The sequence below is a fragment of the Petaurus breviceps genome, unplaced genomic scaffold (genome assembly GCF_028583685.1).
Source record: "Petaurus breviceps papuanus isolate PSGF00001 unplaced genomic scaffold, PetGlider_PUasm1.0 90667, whole genome shotgun sequence".
NCBI classification, from domain to species: Eukaryota; Metazoa; Chordata; class Mammalia; order Diprotodontia; family Petauridae; genus Petaurus; species Petaurus breviceps.
The window spans coordinates 124783-150773 of record NW_027187302.1 but is presented as its reverse complement, the minus strand read 5'-3'; the positions used below and the strand labels follow the sequence as shown (position 1 = coordinate 150773).

Below are 25991 nucleotides of genomic sequence, written 5' to 3'. Positions count from 1 at the left end.
AAATTAATTATATTTACATATTAGTATCATGTATACTTATATAAGTAAAATACACACATATAAAAGTATGTATATATAACATAACAGGCATAGAATGAAAATTTAAGTGGACTTTTGATCAGATTTTGGTCACAAAGATTTTCTATCCTTTTCACTGAAGCTCACAAATTTGAGATGTCTGTATTAGGTTTTACATAATGTACACATAATGTGTGGATGACATCATATATCATTTAGAAAAAGATCATTCAAGTCATAATACATAGTTATCATATAGTAAGAATGATGATGCCATCTATTACCAAGTTGTTTGTGTTTTTGGCCAAAATCCTGAAGTAAATTTTAAAATTTGTGTCTGTGAAGTGATACAGGTTTGCTATCAGAGACTTTTTCACAGCTATCATCAGAGAAGTTCCTTAAGTTTAACTCTGGACTGTTTGGTTTATGAATCAGAAAAGTCCTCATTCTTAAGAGAAGCAGTTTACCTTGATGAATGAGGCATTCTTCTGATTATGTTTCCCTAATCAACAAGAATGAATGAAATAGAAACAAGATAGCTTTATAATTTGCAAGCACATCTGGGAAATGGTGCCACTGTCACAAGAAGGAATTCTTGTAAGTAAGTTTCTGATGAAGTACTACCAACTTATGTGAATACATTTTTTATTTTATTAATTGATGATTAATATTAAGGATGAAATTACTAATTTTTTATCGTACTTACCATCACTGCAGGAAAAATTTTGCATAAAATGCTTGTCATTTTCCTCTTCTGTATAACAGGGCACTTTATTCCAATAACGCTCCGCCTGGACCCGTTGCACTGAAACTCTCTGAGTTTTGGGATGAAGCAGGAGCAGCAGCAATGGCTCTAGAACTCTTGCAATGTCATGTCTTTGGAGCACCTGATTCAACCAGGCTTGTCCCACAGAACTAGTGGAACCGTCCAGGCTGTTAAGGCTATCTAACATGATGAACAGTGATCTAGTAGGAAATAATAACAATCAAAATAGAAAAGCAAAGAATCATCATTTTTCATTCTTCTTCTGAGTGAATACCTCAGTGTATCTTATGAGACAGAAGGCTTATAGATAACTATAAGTGCTTCATTTAGAGTTAGAAGAAGTCTGTGAGACTACAGATGAGGGAAATTGAGACCTAGGAGGGGAAGAGACTTGGTAAAGGTTAGAGAGGCAGCAAGTTCTAGGGCTGGGATTTAAAGCCAAGGTCTTTTGATTCTCAATTCACTGTACTTTCCCCCATACCCTGCTACCACCGCTTTTTAATTAGACACCTTTCTTCTGCCCACATTTTCTTAAGTCTGCACTGTATTAAAATACACAGAGAAAACTGCTCCTCAGTCACAACAGTGACACTTTTGGAATAACTTTTAAAGAGTCCAATAAATTTCAGGGATAGTAACACTATCCTGTTTATCTGGGGCAAAAATCAAGCAGATTGACAAAGTGGGTCTCAGGCAATAATTAGAAACTGAAATACTGCTCCTGTTCAGACACCCATTTTTCAAATCTGAACCTATTTGAAAGGGGAAATGCTGCAGGTTTATGTATGTTTGATTTCTGGCTTTTGGGTCAGCTAAAAAGAGTTCTTGATTAATCATTGCTACCATACAAGTAGCTATAGTTCTTAAGAAACCACTCTAAAAGGCTGCTTAGCAGGACTGAAAGCTTCCCAGTTTCTGTCAAAGTAGTTTCAGATTTAAAGCCACATTCCAACAACAAAAAATCACAGATATATGCTGAGGAGATGCTTTATATCCCTGTGCTTCAAAAGGGTTATTCCAGGATTACAAGGGGAAAATCAGGGCAGAAGCAAAGCAACATGGCTTTACTAAAAAGACATAGGACTTCAGAGGTCCTGAGTCTGGATTCAGATGATCTCTAAGATCCCTTCCAACTCTATACATGTAGCAAGAAATGACATACTTTCAATGTTGTAAAAAAAAAAAAGACTTTTTAAAAAACATTTTTATAATTTATAATTTAACATTTTATAAAAGTAGAAAATTATAATTTATAATTTAACATTTTATAAAAGTAGAAAATTGCTGCTTATCTCCAAATCAAAGGGAAGACAATGTTAGTAAAAAAACTCATGACTATACAACGAACATGATAACTAACCTGTCAAAGGAACGGGCAAAAGATGATGATTTGTTTATGTGAAGGTCCCTGGTTAGATGCCAAAGTACTGCAAACTTTGCATGTGCTTGCATTCTTACTTTCTGTAGAAAAACATAGAAGTTTATCTAATTTATCTTTTCTTTGAAGGCAGGCAACTACTTTAGAAATAGCGATGTATCTCTATACCTCACCTACCTTATATGAAAATATAGATCATTTCCAGCCAGATGAGTAAATCATTTAATATATATCCCAGAACATTATATTTCCTAAACTATAGGAGCCTGAAGGAGCTAATACACTTCACAAAGTTGGATGACTGCAGGAGGTAACTTTGTATGAAAGGATCTAGTTCTATGAATGAATGAAAGAATATTTTCTTACCTAATTACAATGTAGTTTTGAGGTATAATCACAATATGCTCCCTGAAATGACTTATCTATTATAAGTAGTAAAAACAACAAACCCACAAAAAAAAAATCCTTGCATACCTTGTTTGACTAGATAATTTCAATATTTTTCTTCTATCGTAAAACCAAGGCCAATTTTATAACTTTTTTGTACATAGCTGTTACACGTAGGGCAATCTCTGTCTCTCAGTAGGGATAAATTACTATAAAGAAATTGATCCTAGATAGTTTTCCCTTCAAGTCAAACATCTTGTTGTTTAAATAAACTTCTTGTTTAAAATTAAAAAAAAAATAACAGCTAAATATCTATATAGCAATTAATGTGTGCTAGGGACTGTGACAAAGTGTTTTGTAATTATCATCTCGTTTGATCCTCACAAAATCCCTAGGAGACAGGTACTATTACTCTTCCCATTTTAAAGAAAAGGAAACTGAGGCAAACAGGGGTTAAGTGTCTCTCCCAGGATCATATAGCAAATAAGTAGCTGAGGCCAAATCTGAACTCAGGTCTTTTTAATTCCAGGCCTGGAGCTCATGTACTAAATTATATTTCACTTCTGCTGAAAAAATTTTTTTTATATATTACTCATATGGTAATAAATCACTTAAAGTTATTCAGATCTAAGGAAAGTAGGCAGATAAGAATAGATAATATTTAAGGTTAAAATAAATTATTTCCCAAAGGAAAAAACCCCATTAAGTATCAAATATAAACTACCCATTCCTGCCTGCCACTCCCCACCCATACCCATGTATGCTAATTTCTTCTTCTTGTCCAAATTACTCATGTCAGAGTTTTATACAATAGGGCACTAAAATGAATTTTTGTGAATATTCAAGAATTGTCATGAAGATGACAACCAAATAATATTAAAATGAAAGGAAAGTGGAAATGCTTCTTAAGGGAGGATTTTGTAATTAATTTTTGGTGCTTTTGTAACCTTCGGAAGCTAACAATTGATAACCATTAAATATCATATTTGGAATAAATCTGTAACTGTATATTGCTATTTGTTTGTCTCCTTTAACCAATTCTTAAATAGAGGTCGACATAATTTATTTAACAGTAGAACCTTAAACAAGTGAAAACTATCACATAAAATGTTTTACTTGCTTTTAAATTTACTTTTGAGAGGTTGAAAAAATTCTTTAATATGTAAGGAAACAACAAAAAAAGGGAAACTTTTATTGCAAACATACGTTTTACATGCAGGCACACCAGAACTACAAATTTTTCAACATTATCTTCTTAAGACAGCAATGAAAGCAGGGTCCAAAGAGTAAGTAGTTTGTTGCTGTTTCTACTATTTCTTTTTTTAAATTTTTAAAAAACTCCAGCTGATTGCTTTACCAGTGATGTGTCCATCACAAGAGGAAAAAAAACTTGTCAAGTAGGATATTTGGCTTATTCCACTTTCTCAGCCATTTTGAAAAGATTTAGGATATCCTCCAACACTTTTAGGTTTCCAAATCATTCTATTGAGAAGCACATGTATGAAGTCTATTTTTGATAGTAGCTGGCTGGCTGTTAGGCTGACTTCTGCCTATAATTCACCATGACATAACATATATGAAAAACATACAACTATTCAAAATGTAAAAATAAATGTTAATTCTATAGATTTGGAATGAAGAAATTTATTTGCCTCTGGGTGATTTATTACCATATGAGTAATATATAAAAAATTTTTTTTCAGCAGAAGTGAAATATAATGTACATGAGCTCCAGGCCTGGAATTAAAAAGACCTGAGTTCAGATTTGGCCTCAGCTACTTATTTGCTATATGATCCTGGGAGAGACACTTAACCCCTGTTTGCCTCAGTTTCCTTTTCTTTAAAATGGGAAGAGTAATAGTACCTGTCTCCTAGGGATTTTGTGAGGATTAAACGAGATGATAACTTAAAGATGCATTCTTTAAAAGAAAACAGGAATATTTCTGTTTCCATCAACTATAACAATGAGTTTCCACCTTCCATTTCGAGAATAAAATTAGCTTTTAATTGTAAAATATATGTATACTAGATATATATCAGAATTGCTGCAAACAATTTCTAGATTTTTTTCTTAATAAAACAATCAACAACATTGACAGAAATGTAAGTGTTCTTATCTCTAATTATTAGGTTTTTACAGAATTAAAGGTTAAGGGAAGGCACTAATGTGTACTCATTTTTGCATCTCTAGTGGCTAGCATAATACCTTGCTAAATGTTTGCGGAATTTCTCTAATGTCTTTACATGTTATACTAGTGTGAGTAGAACACATCTTAATGGCTCCTCCAGAATATGAGCTCCTTAAGGGCAAAGGCTGTGTCAGTTCCTTTTAAAGATTTTTTTTTTGCTCCTAGCTCAGTGTTTTTACATATAATAAAGGCTTAAAAAAATGCAAAACGCCCTGACCTTGGACCACTTATGCTTTTAAAAGACCTAAGGATTATTAACTAAAACAATTTAGATTTCTAACTAATCAGAAATAGTGACTTGAACCTAGGAATGAAAAGTGTCATTTCTGACACTTCTTAATGTTAGAATTTTTCTAAAGAAAGAATAAAATGCATTTATTTTAAATGGAAGTAACTAGTCATTTCTCCCAAGTGAAACTATTTTGATCCCCTTCTACAGATTTTTGAAAAACTAAATTCCTTTCTCCCAAATGTTACTTTAACGTGCTTTCCAGAATACTAACATACAAGATGAAAGGAGCTGAATTTACCTTATCTTTGTGGGTTAACTGCTGACTTATAACATCTTCACAGATGCTAGAAGAAGGAACCAAGTTGTGTAACTGATAAAAAAGTTCAACACTCTTCTGGTGATGCTGGGGTGTTCCATCGCCCAGTTGGTCCCATAATGTTAAAGCTACATGCTTTAAAAATAAATGCAAAATAGGCACAATTATAAACCAAAATGAGCATGAACTACCTTATATGTATCATTTCCATGAAGAAATTAACTTGACCTACTGAAAACCTACAAAGTCATTCTGTAAGACCTGTAGCAAAAACAAATCGGATGAGGTGGCTAGGTGGTGCAGTGAATAGAGCACCTACCCTGGAGTGAGGAGGACCTGAGTTCAAATCCAGCCTCATGTGACCTCGGGCAAGTCACTTAACCTTAATTGCCCTGTCTTCCCCCCAGCAAAAAACAAAAATAAAACCAAAAACAAAAAACCGGGTTCAAAATTTAGGAACATAAAAGGAATACTCTGATCTGCTCAAGAAGCAGATGAGTATAGTGGGAGAAGGCCTGGACTTTGAGTCAGACATTTTGAACACCCCTTATTAGCTAGACGACCATAGACAAATTACGTAACTTCTCTGAGCATCCATTTTCTCTTGTGCAAACGGGAAAAATAATGCCAAAAGTGCATACTTGGTGTAGTCAATAAAGAACCAACTAGCTTTGCAGTCAGATATACCTTATTCAATAGGAACAAAACAATAAAATAGAGGAGGGGGCAAGGTAGCACGGTATATTAACAATATAAGCAAATCTAGGAACCAGATAAATATATGTTAAATTGAACTAGGGCATTATTGAGAACATTAGGGAGAAAATAAAAGCAGTAAAAACTAGAAGTGATACTGTCCATCCGAATATACCATAGACAACCTGGACAAGAAAATAGTTTTTGAAAAAAATGTATCAAAAGTTTGGCATAGTGGAATGATGAATGATGGGGGAATTTAATTAAACAGAAATCTAATGGTGCTCCTCTCTGACAAAAGCAAAAAAGCCAAAAAGTTCTTAACAGAACTATGCAATTTCATTTTTTTTTAAAAGGTTGTGGAAAAAAAAGAGAACTTTTGTTCTAGATCTCACTGACAACTAGTTATTAAAATTAAAAGGATGGGAAGCTTAGGAAAAAGTCACCTCTCCTTGAAACAGTCTGATGCATGCAAAATTGTTAAGATTTCAAAAAGTTAAGGAGAAGGGATAAGCCTAAATTTTTTCAAAGAAAGTCTGCCTAGGAAGAGATAGAAAGTTCTTAGATAAAAACTAAGACACACACAAAATTCCAACAAAAATAAAAAGGAGGAGAGCTGTCTAGAGAAAGCAATGTGGAAGCACTGAATATGCAACAACCAATTAATTCAAATTTTATAAAAATAAGTGGAGAAGATGGAAGCATGGGTAGGTAATGGAAAATGAATATAAAAGGGTAGTATGGTCTTTTAAAGCATATTGCCAGGAGTACTTTTAGTATTTAGAATGAGTAGAGGCTTCTCAAAAATGCTAAGCCATCTTTCTAGTGAGCTGCAAATTCTTTCTTTCTATTAATTTCATGTACTGTGAGAATGTTAAGATCAATACAATTCAGTTTTTCCAGTACTGTGTCCACTGGAGTATCAATATTTAAAAGTTTATAGATAAATGCTGCCTCCTATTATATTTAGAACTGGGTGCCACATACTAAAGGTAATGATTAACTGGAGTGGATAGAGAAGGGTAACCAGGATAAGTGATGGGTCACAAAGCTATACAACATGAAAATCAATAGAAAGAAAAGACCACATTTATTATGATGGAGAAAAGGTTTGAATGGGTTGTTACGTTAAAGAAGGATATAACTTGCTCTGTTTGACTCCACAAAACAGAACTAAGGAAAACTGAGAGTTTAAGACCTGACCCAAAGAAAAGCTTCATAACAAATACGGTTGCCCAAAAAATGAAGTGGGTTGCCTTGTAAGGTAGTGGGCTCTCCCTCAAAGATCTTCAAGTGAAGGTTGAATGACTACTGGGGATGGTGCAAAGAGGATTTTTGGTCACAAACAGGCTGGACTATATTGCCTTCAGTTCTGATTATGATTTCACTATTTTTATTTCTGCTATGCCTTAAGAGATTTTATAATTCATACAACAGCAATCGTAATTTTTATTGAATTTTTCAAGTAAATGAGCACTTTATTTAGGTCTCAGAAAACAATATTGCCATTTCACTACTATAGTAATGTTAGGCATAGTTAATGATGTTTGAGTTTAAGGATCTAAGATATATGGAATGCAATTTAACTTTAATAATACTATATAATAATTTTAATGGTATCATAAACATGAATTACAATTCAAATTTTCATAAGGCTGAATATTACAGGAAATAGGTCACATAAATAAAAATTTAATAGTGTAAGAATTCCATCATGTCATCATCTATCTCTTGACAGTCTATGTAACTTTCAGAAAAACAGATAAAATCAGCCTTCCATTTATAATATAACATTAGTATAAATATTATCTTGTGTTTAGATATGTATAAACTGTATTTGGATTATGCTAAATTCTATGCTCTTTACTCAAACAATGGTTATTTTTAAAAATCAGGTAACCAGCGGCAGCTAAGCAGCACAGTGAATAGAGCACCAACCCTGGAGTCGGGAGACCTGAATTCAAATCTGATCTCAAGACACACTCACTAGCTGTGTGACCTTGAACAAGTCACTTAACTCCAACTGCCTTTAAAAAAAGAAAAAAAATCAGGTAACCATTTTATTATATATTTATAGCTTCTTCAGAGGTTTCTTCACAGCAGAATACAGTTGCCATGTCAACCATTTTTGTTTCCCAGAGAGAAGTACTACACCATATCCTCATTTTGGTTTTGGATTATTATTATCATTATATATTGTTATTATTAAAAAATAATCCTCGGGCGGCCAGGTAGCACAGAGAGTAAGAGCACTGGCTCCAGTGTTGGGATGACCTGGGGATCGAATCCCAGGCTCAGACACTTAGCACCCACCCAGAAACTCCTGGCCATGTAACCTTGAGCAAGTTACTTAACCCCAATTGCTTAGGGGCAGCCAGGTGGCTCAGTGAGTAAGAGCACCGGCTCCAGTGTTGGGATGACCTGGGGATCAAATCTGGGCTCAGATACTTAGCACCACACCTAGAAATAACTGGCCATGTAACCTTGGGCAAGTTACTTAACCCCGATTGCTTTAAAAAAAAATAATCCTCACTGAATCTGATTTTATACTTTGTGTAAATATGCAAGAACTGATGAGTAGTTGCTTAGAAAGATATGAAAGAGTCACAGACTGTTCAGTATATTACTTTAAAATCCATATTTGAGCATTTCTATTGCTCCAACATAAAAAATTAAATGAGTAAGAATCATGAAGATATTTGAAAAATTATGGGATTGGGTTCATGATCTCTTTAAAAAAAATAACTATTTCAATATAACTGGTTTACTTTGTAATCATATATATGTATATATATATATTTTATGCATTTAAAGACATTATTCTAAGGTCATAAACTTTACTGAAATGCCAAGAGTCCATGACAAGTAAGAAAACTTAAGAATCATTGGTCCAAATATGGCAGATTTTGCATTATTGACTGCATTGTCAAATTAGATCTCTAGTTTAATTAAGAAGTCCTAATCATCAATAAAGTCAGGGAGAAGTAAACGACCCCTATTCTTCAACAAAAAGAGAGGAAGAGAAATCCAATCTGTTCCTATCCAGAGAATTTTGCTTTCTAGAATAAATCATACCATTAAAGTTCTTGATAGACAAAGTTAAAATACCTCAAGCACTCCTAACAGTATGTACTATTGCTTAGTTGAAGCTGGTTAAACCATTCTTCCACTTCTTTAGTTCATTAAATTCTTGCCCTCCCTACCCATGGCTCTTTTCATAAGGATTAAAAAATTAATTTGATATGACTAAAAGAAGGTGTGAAAAGCTACACAAAAAGGGGTGTGTGTGTGATATATATATAAATCACTATATATATATATACATACATATTACTGTCAGTATACTATGACTTCTTTTCTCTAGAATTCTATTGAAGCATTCGTATTTAGGATCATAAATTTGAAATTATTTAATCCAATTCCCCATTTTACAGATAAAGAAACAAGTTGAAAACTGAACAATTTGCCAAAAGTTATGGAGCTAATAAGAGGCAGATACAGAATATGAATCCAGATCCTCAACTTCATATCTAGCATTCTTTCCAATGGACTGAGTTCAGGTAATTCCATTTGTTTATCATTTGTAAAACATTATTTATTAAGTTCCTTAATTTTTTAGTTTTGGTGTTGCACAGATTTCTTATACTATACCTTGAAAAATTCAGTCTTTTCAGCGGTGTACCGTAGGTTGCCTTGAGTTAAGGGAGGCCTAATAACTACAGCCACTCTTCCCTGGTTTGGACTTAGGGGCTGTGTAGGCTCCACACTGTTCACATTTTCCCCAGTGACAACAGCAACAGATTGAGTCAATCCTACCAAGTCCATTACTAGCGAAATAGCAATGCTTTGGACACTGAAATCACTTGCTTGACTACAAGCATTCATCAAAGTCTGGAGCCAGAATGGGGGCTGTACCTGCTCACAGTCTGAAACAAAACACAAGAAGGAAATATAGTTTATCATCCCAAACAATTTCAAGTACAGATAAATGAAGCATTTATTAAGTGTTTTCTGAGACATATACTATGAAAAGGATCTCAAATATTAATTTTTTAAACTTAGAAAATACATTTATTTTTACATCGCTTCTCTTATAGTGACTTCAGAAATTACTTATTAAAACAACCAACCAAAAACATGGCTTCTTACCCTATATCAAGTGCTACTGGGCAAAATATAAAGACAACAGCAACAAGAGAAGAAAATTCTATCATACCTTAAGAATATTTTTTTGCTATATGGCTTACTTTTATTCATTTTATTTCATTACTTTTTTTATATTACATATATTTAATTCATTACATTTTATTTTATTACTTTTATTCAAGCAACTTTCCTCTAGTACCACTGGTAAATCAATACAGAATTGCTGAATGCCTACTGTATTAAAAAGGTAAATATTACTAAGAAATTAAACAAAACAAAGCAACAAAAGAACAATAAAAGCAAGTAAACAAAAGCGAGTTTATTAATAAATCTGGATGCTTAGTGATATACATTTTATAGAATGGATAGAACACTGGACTTGCAATCAGGAAGGCCTAGATTCAAATCCTGCCTAAAGACATTTACAAACTTTGAATCTAAAGAAGTTATCTGGGGCATTTAGGTGGTGCAGTGACACAGTCCCTGAAGTCAGGAGGACTTGAGTTCAAATCTAGCCTCAGACACTTGACACACTAGCTGTGTGACCTTGGGCAAGTCACTTAACCCCAATTGCCTTGCCTTCCCCCCTCAAAAAAAAAAAGGTTATTTAATCTCTGAGCCCATTTCTTCCTTCATAAAATAGGGTTAATATCAGCACTTGTCTAACAGGGCTATTATGATGATCAAATGATGTAATGTATGTACTACACTTTGATACACTTTGATACTTTCTAAGATTTCCAAACACTTAATCACAAAGTATTTATAAAGCACTTACTATGTGCAAATAGCTACTAAATGGTGGTTCCACCACCACTACCAAAACCCTGAAGGGGACTGGTATTGGGTGCAGATTTAGGTTATCACTCTAGGCCAGAAGAAATAAATCCTCAGCCCTCCCCTGAAAACCTTTCTCCTAATCTTACCTCTGGGTAGGAACCCAGTCTCATCCCCTCTGCCTTCTCCCTAAACCATATGTCCATTCTATAGTTGTTTCTGGTCCCTTGTGAGGGGAGAAGGCACTAGCATTTATCTACGGGACTAAAAAAGGCCTCACACAAGGTAACATTTGAGCGATCTTGAAGGAGACTAGGGACTCTGAGAGGCGGATGGGAAGGAGCACATTCAGGCGTGGGGGGACAGCCAGCACAACAACAAGAGCATGAGAGAAAAGAATGTCTCCTATGAGGAAAAGCAAGAAGTCCGGTTTGGCTGGACTGTGGCATACAGAGGTGGGCATGTACAATAAATCTGGAGAGCTAGCATCTGATTGGGTAACACAGAGCTTTCAATGCCAAAAAGAATCGCGATTTGAAAGGTATACAGGCACTGGGGTATGGAGATCCATCTTGCCCTATCAGAAAGTCAGAGGGAGGATGGGGGAGGATATGGGAGAAAGCAGATTGGGGGAGGGGTATACAGTGGGATCCCTGTTTGGGGTGATGGGTAGGGGAAAGACAGGAAGAAAATCTGTAACTCAAAATCTGGTGTAAATGAATGATGTAAACTAAAAATAAACATAAAATTCAATTACAAAAAAGAATCGCTATTTGATCCTTGATCCTATGACTGAAGTTTATTGTTTAGAGTAGGGTTAGTTGAGGGCAGCTAGGTGGTACAGTGATAGAATGCAGAGTCCTCTTCCTGAGATCAAATCTGACCTGCAGAAAGAAATGGCAAAACACTCTAGTATCTTTGCTAAGAATACCCCAAATCGGGTCACGAAGAGATGGGACATGACTAAAAATGACTGAACAACAAAAGGGTCAGTTGAGATGGTCAGACCAGCACTTTAAGAAAAATCACTTTGGTGGCAATTTAGAGGATGAGTTAAAGTGGGGAGGGGGCAAGGAGACTAATTAGGACAATAGCCCAGGTGAGAGGTGCTAAGGGTTTTAAATAGGGTAGTGCCTCACTAAATCAAGAGAGACAGATGAAAGATGTTATGGAGGTAGAAACTCTGAGACTTAGCAACAGAAAGGAAGTGTGGGGCCATTGAGGAGACAATGATGCCAATGAGCTTGTGAACTTAGGTTCTTAGAAGAACAGTGATCTCCTTACTAAGCAAATTTGGGACAGGGATGGTGGAGTTTTGCTTTAAAAATGTCTCATTATAGCATAGGGTAGCATCAGATTCTTGAAGACTATTCCACTAGTATGAATGCCAGATCTTGAAGGCTCTACCAAGATGGAAAGGCTCAAAATGAATTGTATGTCTGTTCTCTGAGGATCAGCTTAGGTAAATTTGGAGTAACTCATCAGTGGAGGACTGGCTACTAGGTGACTAATTTTTTTTTTTCTGCTGTATCATCTTGTGAAGAGAGTTTACCAAGGCATAAAAGATGTGACCTAGAAATTATAAATTATTTTCCAAGTTTGAACATAAATAGTAGGCTAGGGGCTGCAGACATAGCATCTCTAAAAATCAACAAGGCATTTGACAAATACTTGTGATATTCTTGTGAAAAAGATAAAAAAAAAATGAACTGAGTGAAAATATGGTAGTTATTATTATTGGGTATACTCAACACTCTTTGAGTGAAAGGATTAAAAAAATCCTGGGATTTATGTATTTGTTTATAGTAGCAGAAAAAGGACTCTACTATGAGCCTATTCTGTTCAACATTTTATGAATGACTTGAATGAAAATATACGTTTTGGATGAAATGAAACTGGGAGGGATGGATAAAAGATTAGTTGACAGAATCAGGATCCAGAAAAATCTTGACAGGAATCTAGTAAGATTAAAGATAAAATTTAATAACAACATATATATGTAGTCCTGTGTTTAGCTTCAAAAAATCAATTATCCAAGTGTAGGATTATTCTATCAAGAGCTGAACTGGTTAACAGCTCTGCCTTATAGAACCAGCTTCAGAAAACCAGTCAAAACAGTGGCATAAAAGAAGCAAGAGGTCAAGTAGCTTCTAATGGAGTCAAGGCATACAAATCTCTAAGATGATACAGTGGAAATAAAGTTGAATGTGGAATCAAGAGGAAGGGTGGAAGAAGCAATAATATCTAAAAACTAGGGGAGAGGTAGATTTGAAACAGGAGATGAGAACTGTTTTTCATTGGGAGTTTGATGGTGAAGAGAGAGACACTAAGCTTTCTTAGGCCTTGGTCAGCTGATAGAAAGTGAAGAGTTCTAAGATGACTAAACTGGTAGGCAGTAAAAAAAAATAGAAACCCTTGCTTAATACCAACCTCTTAAAGTAAGACATAGTGAAAGCTGGAGCAGAAGATTCTGAAAGGCTGCAAATGGAGGCTCCAACTAGCCAATGGCCATGGAAATAAAATTAATATCAAGGGTTATATTAAGAAGAATGTTAGAAAAGGGTAAAACTAAGGTGAATTAATAGTATATGTCCTATATACAGGACACAGATGACCAGGATTAAGCAGTAAAATTTTGTGAAACTATGGACTGTTGAATCCTGAAGCATAGAACATATCAGAAAGCAACCTTAGAGGTCAAGTTCAACCTTTTCGTTTTACAAAGGAAACTGTAGAAATGAAGGAACTTACTCAAGTGGAATAAATAGGTGGAGTCAGGATAGATTAAATGTTTTTGTTTAGTTTAATGTATTTTCCCTCAACACTGTCAATTCTCCTTTTAGTGCTTCAGGGTAAAATTCCCTTTAATCTAAGAGACTGGTGTACTGTCATCAAGGATCAGGGGAAGATCCAGAGTGGAGAAAATTCTGTGGCCTTTTTTACCCCACAGGGGACCCAGAATGTGGAGGCTATGGCAAGCAAGGAGTAAATGTACCTTGAAACCTTAAAGAAATACCCATGATCCCAGTCCCTTGGTTGGCTGGTTACATAGCATACTTGTGGTACCATAGCTTTCATTTAAGAAATGAATACTATTCACTATGCAGAAGGTGCTAATTTATATGTCTGCTGTTCACATATACCTATATACTGGTTTTAAATTACATAAATTAACACTAGGAAGAGGTCTTTTAATGGTAAAAATGGGATCATCAGGGTCTGGATTGAGATACATCTGAATTTATTACTCAAATCCAAAGAGTAAATGAAAATTTTAAAATGTAGTAGAAAAGTATTACAGATCTTAAATTTTTATTACTGTACAGAGGGGAAGACAAGGTAGGTTTGAAATCAACCACATGAATATTCTGATTAATGAAGTAAGCTAGACGGGTATGGAAAACTTCCTTGAAAAAATCCTAATCATAAATTTTATTTTATTTTATTTTTTGCTTTTTTGGAGGGCATTTGGGGTTAAGTGACTTGCCCAAAGTCATATGGCTAGCAAGTGTGTCAAGTGTCTGAGGCCGGATTTGAACTCAGGGTCTCCTGACTCCAGGGCCAGTGCTCTCTATTCACTGTGCCACCTAGCTACCCCAAAAGCAATTTCTGCCATTGAGGAGCCCATATTCTTTTTTAAAAAATTTTTTATTTATTTTTACTTTTTAATTTTTTTGCTTTTTAGAGGGGGGAAGGTAGGGCAATTGGAGTTAAATGACTTGCCCAAGGTCACACAGCTAGTTTTCTGTGTTAAGTGTCTGAAGCTATATTTGAACTCAGGTCCTCCTGACTCCAGGGCCAGTGCTCTATTCACTGTGCCACCTAGCTGCCCCCATAAAATTTTTAATCCCATATTCAGCTCATTAAATATCTGACTTTCACTGTGTTTTTATGTTGCTATTTTTTCTTTCCCTGATGTTAAATTTTAAAACGTTTATTCTTTTCTTTGTTCTTGCTTCTTACTCCTCACCGGAAGCAGTACAAAGCAGTTTGTTGCACTGCTGTGCAAACCACTCACAGTGGCTACCACAAAGAAGTGATGGAGAATAAGATATTTTGCTTCCTGATTTCCAATCTACATTGAAAAACTCTAACAGAGATAGAGATTTTTCCCCAAAATAAAAACATCAAATCCAAAAGCATCTTGATTTTGAAATTAGACTTTTTTCTTCAGATATTGGTCTTAGTCTGTATAAACCAGTAATAGTTTACATTCTATTAAATGTGTCATTCACCCAGTTTTATGTTTCTTTAAAACCCAAGAAATTTAAAGATAAATTATTAATTACATTTGTAAACCATAATTTGGTATTCACATTCTGCACCTAAAATTATGCAGAAGGCATAATTCTGAATTTCTCAAATTTAAAATTCATAATAGCAAGAATTTTAAAATTTAATTACACATTAGTAACTTTTAGCTTATTCATTCATGAAGTTAGAGTTATAACATGATTTGCTGAACACTAGTGTTTTTTATAATGATAAAACTTTAGATGAAAAATATAGAAGGAAAAAAACCTCCATAGTCTATTGTTCATAATTACTCATGTATATATACTTAGGAGACCAGTTAAATGAATGAAGACAATATATAACTAAATAGACACAGCTGTACTTTGGGGGAATATACTAGCAGCTGTAATAAACCTTTGAAGATGATTTTCCTTAACCAAACCTGATCATCTTAAGCTCTAAAATTAATGATAATGATTTCAGGAGATGATCCAAACTTATTCTTTAAGCATATAAAAATTTCAGTTAAAGGAAGTCAAATGTTTTATGTACACAAGCACACACTTTGAAATACAGTGGGTCCAATTTCTTTATTGTCAACATAAATTGATCCAATGGATATAAATATTGCACTATTTTAAAACCACAGCTAGAAGAATTCGGGAGTTTTTTCCCTTCTCTGTTTCTACTCACCTGCAAGCATTAATTGCCAAAGACATGAAAATCACATCTACCACAATACCAATTTCCCCTCATAAATACAGTAGATATCTTGTTTCCAAAAAGTTATCCAAACTATAACAGTACAGATCTTTTTATTAACTATCTGCAAAACAAAATTAGAGTCCTAGTTTTAAAATTTGGGGCTAATTTTTAAAAGAGAAAATTGACTTTGAACAGTATGTCCAAAAAAAATATTGAAATACAGGCAACCTAAATGAACTTACCAGTATCTGATTTCTCAGAATGTAACTCTGATGTATGGTTCCCCTCGGCAATGTAAACAGGAAAGCTTGAACATTCAAGGAACAGCTGACAGGCAGCAATAAAAGCAGAAAGATATTCCTTTGGTGGCGTTTTTTTATTTATGTCTTTCCCTTTAACATCTCCTTGTGAGTCCCTATCCCATTTTGTGGTTTCTCCTTGTTCTCGAGTGAGAGTGAGATCCACACGATGCTCTGTTGTCAAAGGCTGAGACAAAGAATTGCTCTGAATGATATAGAGGTTGATAAGTCTGGTTAAAAACTGCTGGACATACTCCAAGCAGCACTGCATTGCAGTCTTTTGGGCCGTCTTTCCACTTCGGGTTGCTGTCCCCTGTGTGACTATGGAAGGTGGCTGTACAATGGTTTCTTCAGATCCCACCGTAGATGCTGTTTCCGTCTCTGAAGATGTGCTACCAACTGGAATAGCAGCTGATCCATGTCCTTCACTCAATTCTCTGTCAATGTCATCAGCTTTATCTGCCTGATACTGTACAAATTCCGTAAATCCACTCTCTGAGGAGCGACTGCTTGGTGGATTTTCACCATCTTCAAATACTTCAATAGGATTTTCAAGAGAGACTGATGGAATCTAGAAGATTTTTAAAAATGTATATCAAGATAAATATATCTATTTCACAATCAGAAGAGGATCACAACAAATTTAAGCATGTGATTTATAACTTTAACCATCATTTTTTCAAAAGGAAAGACTGTTCCTTTGAACCAAATGTTCAGGATTTGCAAGGTAGATACTCAATGAAAAGAGAAAATCACATCTTGAAAAAGCTTTCCTGAAAGTTATCCTAAGTTTTACTTTGCATAAGTTCTTACCATTACTGTTTTAATCAAATTCCTTCCCTTGAAATCTTAAGCAATAAATTTTTTTCATTCTTACATTATGACCGGTAGTAAACCAACTGTGTCTATTTAAAAACTTATGTTCTCCTTATACATGTCAGAAAATTCTAAGGAGTGAAAGGGTTTGGCCCTTGTCATTGGTAGAAATCTGGACTACGGGTCATACGAGACAAGAACACATTTTATATCTAATTATATGAAGGCTTTTATTTAAAGAAATTTGGAACTGAAAGCATGAATTGTTACCAATGAAATTTAATATCAACACTAAATTTTTGGAGAATGAATAATAATAGTGTATGTATGTATGCATGCATATGTGTGTATATAGATACACATATATAAACACACACATGTATTTGAATACAGTACTTACTATGTACCAGACACTAAGTGCTTTAATAATAAATAAATATTAGTAATAATAATAATGATAGCTAACATTTAGGTAATACCTACTATGTGTAAGGGACTGTGCTAAGTGCTTAAGAAATATTACCTCATTTGATCTTCATAACAACCATGGAAAGTGGGTTCTATTATTATTCCCATTTTACAGGTGAGGAAACTGAGGCAAACAGAAATTAAGTGACTTGCCCAAGGTCACACTTGTGTCCAGGCCTGGTGCTCTATCCACTGTGGCACCTAGCTGCTCCAGATTGTTTAAAAAAAAAAAAGGTAGGATTTAACAGCCTAAAATTCTAAAGAGGAAGTTGTTAAGTTCTCAATGAAATTCCAAAGACACAAATAAAAAAAGCTATCTAAAGAGCCTGGTCTGGCTTCATAGGAACTTTCACAGACCAATTCATATTTTAAAAAACATGAATATAAAATAGTAACAAAGTCCTATAAGAATGAAGTCAGAATAATGAAAGCTCATAATGAGCTGAAGCTGTCAATAAAAGCTAAGGACAACATAAAGGTATTTTTAACAATTGGTGGACAATAGGAAGACCAAGAAAGGGTTAGGACTGTTGGTGGGGGTGAATGAAAGGTTAACAGATATAAGAAGGCAGAACTACTCAATTTTTCTGCATCCCTTTTAACTGTTTCTCTCTTTTTGTTTTTTGGTTTCTCTTCAATGGTCACTAAAGAACCAGCATAGATTTGTTAAGAGGTCATGCAAAAAACGTCACTTGCTTTTTTGACAGGGTCAACCAGACCTGTAAATAATATGAATGCAAGTCTTAATAATTCAGATTTGAGTTAAACAACTAGTAAAATTTCCCTTGTTATTCTTGTGGACAAGAGGAAAATCACAAGTAGTTGAATTCAGAGCTAGTTGAAGGCAAGAAACAAATGAAGAGTCATTGAGGAATCAGTGTCAACTTGGAGGTTGGTTTCTAGTGGAGGGTCCCAGTACTATTCAATAACTTAGTCACTGAGATAAAGCCCAGAGATCATAAGATGAAAAGATTAGAAAATTTCTGCGTTGGAAAAGACCTCAGAGATCATCTGGTCCAATTCACTTCAATTTGTAGATAAAATAACTGGTGCCCCAAAATATTAAGTAGTAAGTCCAAAGTAACATAGGAAGTAACAGAGCCGGAATTCAAACCCTGGTCCCCAGACTCAAAGTAACAAGGTAAACTGGAAAGAATAATTATAGAGAGAGACTAGAGAAAGTATTTATTAAAATATTGTCTTCCTTGTAAACAGATCATAAGGAAACTATTACAACAGAACTTCCTTTTGTGGTTGTCACATTTGAAAATGACGGAAATCTGGGAGAGATAGTTAGGAAAAAGTAAGGATCCAAAAAGATCCTGACAAGCCACAGTTACAGGCCAAACCTAATACATAATATGAAATGTAATCAAGACAAATGTTACATTGCTACATTCAACTCGAAATCATCAAATTAAGACCATATCAAGGGTACAATTTCAGTTCTAGAGACTTCACATTTTAGGAACAACACCGACAAATTAGAGTGCATTTGGAAGTGAAAGCTCAGGAAGGGGAGAACCTTATCATATAAAAATCAATAAAAGGAACTGGTAATGTTTATCTGGATAGAAAACTTAAGGTGGGATAAAAAGTCTTTGGGTATTTAAAGAACTGTCATGTGGACTAGGGAATATTCTTATTCTACTTAGTATAATGGGCAGAAGAATGAGTTGTGTGTTGGGGAATTGGGGAGAGGCAGATAATCTTGATATTAAGAAAACTTCCCATCAATTCAAGCTATCAAAACTGAATGGGGCATCTTGGAAGGGTAGCAGGCTTCCTTTCACTAAAGGTTTACAAGCAGTTTCTACATGAACAGTTGCTGGAGATATTATAGAGGAAAATCAGCATGAGTTGAACTAGATGATTTCTGACGCTCCTCCCAACCCAGATTCTATAAAATATCATAAAAGATAACATTAAAAAATATTGGAAAAGGAAGCAAAATAGTTAGGGAGCAAGGTCAAGAGACAACAGAAGAAGGAATACTTGAAAACTTAAAAGAATTAGAGGAGTCCCCATTTCTAAAATATACAAAGAACTGAGTCAAATCTATAAGAATACAAGCCACTCCCCAACTGATAAATGGTCAAAGGATATGAACAGGCAGTTCTCAGAAGATGAAATTAAAGATATCTATAAACATATGAAAAAATGTTCTAAATCACTAGTGATTAGAGAAATGCAAATCAAAACAACTCTGAGGTACCACATCTCACCAACCAGATTGGCTAAGATGACAAAACAGGAAAACAATAAATGCTGGAGAGGATGTGGAAAAATTGGACCACTAATGCATTGTTGGTGGAGTTGTAAACTGATCCAACCATTTTGGAGAGCAATCTGGAACTATGCCCAAAGGGCTATAATTAAGTGCATACCCTTTAACCCAGCAATACCACTTCTAAGGTTATATACCAAAGAGATCAGAGAAGTGGGAGGAGGACCCTATGTACAAAAATATTTATAGCAGCTCTTTTTGTGGTGGCAAAGAATTGGAAATCAAGGGGATGCCCATCAACTGGGGAATGGCTGAACAAGTTGTGGTAAATGAATGTAATGGAATATTACTATAAGAACTATAAGAAATGAGGAGCAGACTGACTTCATAATAACCTGGAGAGACTTATATAAACTGATGCTGAGTGAGAAGAGTAGAACTAGGAGAAATCTGTACACAATCACAGACACAACATATGTGTGACAACTAACTTTGATAGACTGGGCTCCTCTCAGCAATGTAAGGTTATAAGACAACTCTAAAAAACTCATGATTGAAAGAGATATCCACATCCAGAGAAAGAGATGTGGAGTCTGAATGCAGATTAAAACAAACTACTTGCTCTATTTCTTTTTCTTGTTGTGTTTCCTCTTTCCCACTCATCATTCCATCAGTTATAATCCTTCTTAACAACCTGACTAATGATTAATGTGAAGATATTTGTAGATCCTATATTTGATTGCACGTCGCCATGGTGGGGGGCAGGAGGGACTGGCGGGAATTTGAAACTCAAGGGACTGTCAAATTGAATGCTGTAAACTAAAAGTAAATAAACAAATTAATTTTGAAAAGAAAAGAAAAAAAGAATTAGAGGAGTCCTCTATGGAAGATTTATGGAGGGAATGGACAAAAGCAGTGAGCCATTGGAAAGTATAGAGGAGTTGAAATCTGGACCAGTTAAGGAAGTATCAATGAGATCTTAGAGTAGGTGTTCTTTCTATGGGTCTATGACCTCGTTTTAAAAAATATTTTGATAACTGTATTTCAAAAGAATTGATTTTCTGTGTAATCTTATGTACCTTCTTTTATGTGTTTAATAATAATATTATTCTGAAGAGTCCATAGGCTTTGTCAGGCTGCCAAGGCAATCCATAACACTAAAAAAGATAAAGAACCCGTTCTGTCTTGTATCAAAGTATCTAAAGCATCAAAATTTGAACTTGTCAACTTTTTTTCTGATATTTCTGTGCCTATAATTATGTGTGCACAATGGAGTGTGTCTCAAAAATCTTAGTGTAGTTTTAAGCTTTAATAACCTTTAACAAAATATTAAAGCTTAAAACTGCACTAAGACTTTTGGGACACCCTGAATATGGAGTAAACCAAAATATAGAGAGGTAGTTATCTTGAGAAATGAAGAATTATGCAATTCTTTCCTTTAAAGGCTTAATTTCCCACTTAAACTCATGCAAGTGATATCATTTAAGAAGCAAATATCATTTAAATAACTAAAAATTAAAACTAATGTATTATTGCCAAAAAATATAATGTACTATCAGATCAATCTTTCTCATTTTGGATTTTAAGACTTCAAATAATACCTTTCATGCTAATATAAAGTACATTATTTAGGCTAAAAACGCTAACAACCCAGTGAAACTTACACATATTTATAACATCACAGTATACAAAGTATCATAAGCAGGTCTCAGGAAATTTATATTGAAAGATATTTATTAAAACTAAGTAAAATTTGCTTATGGTAAACAGATCTCTACACATTAATATGGTTTAAAAACAGACAAAACAAGACAGTCTAGAAAGAGATCAGGTTTTCACTTATCAGCCAACTTGCACCAACTAAAAAAATTTCCCATTTAAACAAATGATACAACTGTCAGACATATCCTTAAAGAGGATCATATATTCAATTCCAAGAAAAAGAACTGAAGAGAATTATGATTCTATATTCTGAGCACATTAAAAAATAAGATTTAATGAACCATTACAAAATAAAATTTTAAAAATCTTACATGCCACATGAAAGCAAGTTTCTTATTTTAACCATACCCTGGCATAACCATAACCCTAGCACCTTAACAGAAAGCCTTACATTACATAAGGGAGCCCTTCAGTACTTCCTTGCCACACTTCCTTCTGCACATAGAGAGTACAATAATTCTCTGCACTGTTCTTTCCCCTAAGATTTATCAAATTGTCTCGACATTCTGGTGTAGACACTTTTAAAGTCTTGATTTTGGAGATAGTTATAAAGTTGCACACAGCTGTGTGCTTTTCTAAGTTCCTTTGCTTGTTCCTTCAATACAAAGGATAAACTACTTGGACAATAACTATAAAAGAGCCCAGTGCATTCAGTTTGCTCTGCCACAAAGAAATGGAAGTAAAGAAAATTAGATGTTTACATGTCTTAAAGGGAGAAGTGAAGTGAAAAGCTAACATTACCTTTTTGTCTTCCCATTCTTTAACAGAGTTGTTCTGACCACCTGAAAACCTTAAAACGCTGCCCGTGCCTGCAGATAACAGAGGAGGCTGGACCTTGCTAAGAATTTTTGAGCACAGCCTGAGTGAGTCTGTCAGTTCCGACAAATACAAAGTCTGAAGATGGCTTGTTAGTGCAGAAATCATTCTAAGGAGCAACTGGGGCAAGTGTTCTGTTTGTATTTCAATATAAGTCTCCTAATAAAAAAGATAATTTAAATGAGAAAAACATTTTAATAACGATGAACTGAACTTTCAATCCAGGGTGTTCCTGAGTTGGCAAATTTACTTATTCACAATATTTTAAATATACCATGATTTTAACTAGGAATATTAACAAATTATATTCATTTTGAATAGAGGGAGGAAAAACATTTCTGGTTCAAAATTCTAAATTAAAACATGATAAAACACATCATGCATCTCATAAGTTGAACGTAGGATACATTTACTACATTTTTCAAATTCAAATATAAGAAAAAAGTAAACAGAAGTAATTCATAATTCACAAAGAGAAAATAGGTTCAATGTCATACCTGACACAGCACCCTCATACTTCTAGTAGGCTTTGAAATGAGAGAGCAAAGAATAAAAGAGAAAATATAAGAGAAAAAAGTTCCAACAGTCTTCTCAGATGGTTGATAAAAAGCATTTTAATAAAGAATATTCGTGTGTTAGAATGCCATATACTGAAGAATTAGCACTCAATCATAATTACAAAGCTATAACATTGCTCTGTGTGTGTGTATGTAGACATAAGTTGCATGTTAGGGAAAATACAAAACATTCACAACTCCCCCCTCCCCCCCCAAAAACCAGAATGTTATGCCAGAAATTAATAAAGTCCTATCATTTTAAATTATAAATTACTAGTAGACTAGGCTTGCTCATAAATATGAAATATCTATATTTCTAAGCATTTTGTATTGCATATAATCTTACCAAAGAAACTATATCCAACAAAAAATCCACTAACAGGCAGAAACTGGTTAGCTGTAGCTCAGATGATTCACTACTCTCTCCAGGTCCGATCTGAAGTCTGGCATGCAAGGTCCTCCTACAAAGGCAAATATACAGTTTACTAAGCACAATAGTATACTGACTATATCTGACAGTGCCAATAACAGTAGTTAAGTATTCACTTAATATTTCCAAAGCTGCCAGTAACAGTGAAAAATGAATGTCTAAGTTAATTCTTATGCTACTAAGGAAGTTAATGTTTAATTGTGTTTCTGTTACAATCCTATTTGAGAAAGCAAAGGCACATTATTTAAATGATAATAATTCAGGAATCTGTAATTTTGTCAGTAGGATATTCTCTTTGCTGATAAAGATCACATTTACTTCTAACTTAGTAGACTATCTTCAAGAATTGCTATGGCCAAAAAATAAAAATAAAAATTCCATTTCCCTTAGCCAACCTAGCAATGAACCTTTCTAAACTTTGTTAGACTGATTCTCAGGTAATTCCTTCCCACTTCTTTTATTGTAAAGGCTCCTTGAGTATTTAACAAAAGCAGCATGGTATAGTGAAGGGTGCAATGGATTTGGAGTCAGAGAACTGTCTGTAGGATCAAGTTCTGCTTGACATTTAGATATGTGATCTTCAGCAAGTCATTCATTTCTCTGAGCCACCATTTTCTCATCTGCAAAACAGGAGACAGCAATACCTACTCTACCCAAGTATTGTTGTGAGGTTTATATGTGAGTTTGTAAAGTACTTTGTAAATTGTAAAGAATTACATATATGTCAGCTATTAAAACTAAGTCCAAGTACATCAAGATGTTTTAATTACATTTAAAAACCAATTTAGTCATAGCAGGATGTGATTTGGTATAACTGCATTATAGAAATGCCACAAAAATGGGTTTTTTTATTTGTCAAATTTTTAAGTAAAATAGGAAATAACCAGTTCTGAATGCATATTTTATTGAAGTGAATTAATTTTACATACCTACAGCATTCTTCAAACCAGCGTGCAATATAATCCCACATATAATAAGGCTCAAAGGAATTAAAGAGAAGATTGGCTGTTTTAATCAGTTCTGCTGTTTTCTTGTTTTCCCTCAATTTGCTAAAAAGGAAAAGAAATAAAAGCTGACAAATATCAATAACTTTCTACCCCCTCCCTTACTCTCAAGTTAATAATGTTGGAATGCGAGTAAGAGCACCAGCCCCAGAGTCGCGATGACCTGGGATCGAATCCAGGCTCAGATACTTAGCACCCACCCAGAAACACCTGGCCATGTAACCTTGAGCAAGTTACTTAACCCCAATTGCTTAGGGGCAGCCAGGTGGCTCAGTGAGTAAGAGCACCGACCACAGAGTAGGGATGATCTGGGATCGAATCCGGGCTCAGATACTTAGCACCACACCCAGAAATAACTGGCCGTGTAACCTTGAACAAGTTACTTAACCCCAATGGCTTAAAAAAAATGTTAGAATGCTTTAGTACTCTCCATATTATATTTTAGTATCAGTAAAAATGAAAATATATAGTAAGGTTAACAGACTATGAAATACATTTACTTGTCCCACTTACATGAGAGTTATAGTTAGTACACTGAAGGATTTGTACTCTCCAATAAGTACCTATCCAAATCTCGAAGTCTGGGAATATCTTACATGAGATAATGTGTATAAAGTGTTTTATAAACTACAAAGTGTTATAAAAATATTATCTGTATCTTAAGTCATGGGGACCTTAGACATTATCTTGTCCCATTGAAGGTAGGTGACCTCTCCACAGCATCCCCACCAAATGATCACCCACACCATGTACAAGGTAATCTGTTCCACTGTGAGGTTAGAAAATTGTTCCCTCTTCTAAGATGAGGGTTACTTCCCTGCAACTTGACACTGGACCCATTTCTGCTCTTGAGGGCTACACAGAATACAATTCTTTTCTAGGTAATGATCACTCAAGTATTTCAAGACTGTCATCATGTGGAGCCTAAGACTTTTCTTTTTCAAGTTAAATACCCTTAGCTCCTTTTCTTGATATCCTTCATGAACCTTCAAAAATGCTTCAGTCTGTCTTTGTCCCTCTAAAAAAAAAAAGTGGCACAGAACTCAAAAAGCACTCCAAACGTCCAATAAGCAAAGAATACAGGGGAAGTCATTTTGCACACTATATTTTTATTAATGAAGCCTAAGATTGCATCAATTTTGTTGGCAGCCATTACATGGTTGAGATGTAGTGACCTTGTATTAACCTAAAAGCCCTATTCTTGTTCATTTAATTTGCTATGTAGCTATCTCCTGCTACCCTACTCTGACTTCTCCAACCCATCCTTATATAGTTAAATACCCTGAATTTCAGTGAGGGGCTTCACATTTATATAATTATATTTTATTTTGACAGTCTGAGCCTGTCATTCTAGACTTCTGAGATCTTCCTGGATCCTGACTTTGTCACTAAATTTATTAGGTGTCTGTGCATTAAAGTTGGCTGTTTGTTTTCATGGAAGTTATCAGAAAAAACGTTGAGGATGATAGCATCAAAGTGAGAGATACATCACCACTCTAGGTTAATATTGCCCTATTAATCAACACTTACAGATCTATTCTTAAACCAGTTATGAACACACTTGACATTACTATTGTCCAGTCCATTCTTCTTCATTTTGCATAAGTGTGAAAAGCTTACTAACTGTTCTTTGAAATGCAAGTACACTATATCCAATGCATTTAGAATGAATGCATAAAATATGCTATCTGTGAAGTTCATTGTTAGTCCCTGGAAAGTGGTTAAAACTAGAAGTTGTAAGCACCCAGTGAAGCCCTGATACCTTTGCTTTTTAAACAGGTATTCTTGGAGTATGGAAATGGTGAA

The 25991-nt window shown here is 34.6% G+C and overlaps 1 protein-coding gene across 6 annotated transcripts in view; it reads right to left on the bottom strand.

Moving 5' to 3' along the window:
- Positions 1 to 25991, bottom strand: part of DOP1A (DOP1 leucine zipper like protein A) — a 134993-nt gene that overhangs the window by 41599 nt on the left and 67403 nt on the right. For 4 of the 6 annotated variants that reach the window (XR_011163798.1, XM_069065060.1, XM_069065059.1 and 1 more), the window contains exons 11-19: positions 24111 to 24230; positions 23098 to 23212; positions 22692 to 22721; positions 22120 to 22353; positions 16089 to 16716; positions 9634 to 9908; positions 5269 to 5421; positions 2145 to 2245; positions 725 to 984 (exon numbers count right to left, since the gene is read on the bottom strand). Coding sequence is in view for 5 of the 6 variants with exons in the window: in XM_069065060.1 (XP_068921161.1) it covers positions 725 to 984; positions 2145 to 2245; positions 5269 to 5421; positions 9634 to 9908; positions 16089 to 16716; positions 22120 to 22353; positions 22692 to 22721; positions 23098 to 23212; positions 24111 to 24230 (1916 nt within the window). In the remaining variant the exon portion in view is untranslated. The remainder of the gene's footprint in view (positions 1 to 724; positions 985 to 2144; positions 2246 to 5268; positions 5422 to 9633; positions 9909 to 16088; positions 16717 to 22119; positions 22354 to 22691; positions 22722 to 23097; positions 23213 to 24110; positions 24231 to 25991) is intronic. The other 2 variants (XM_069065061.1, XM_069065063.1) reach the window with 1 other exon arrangement.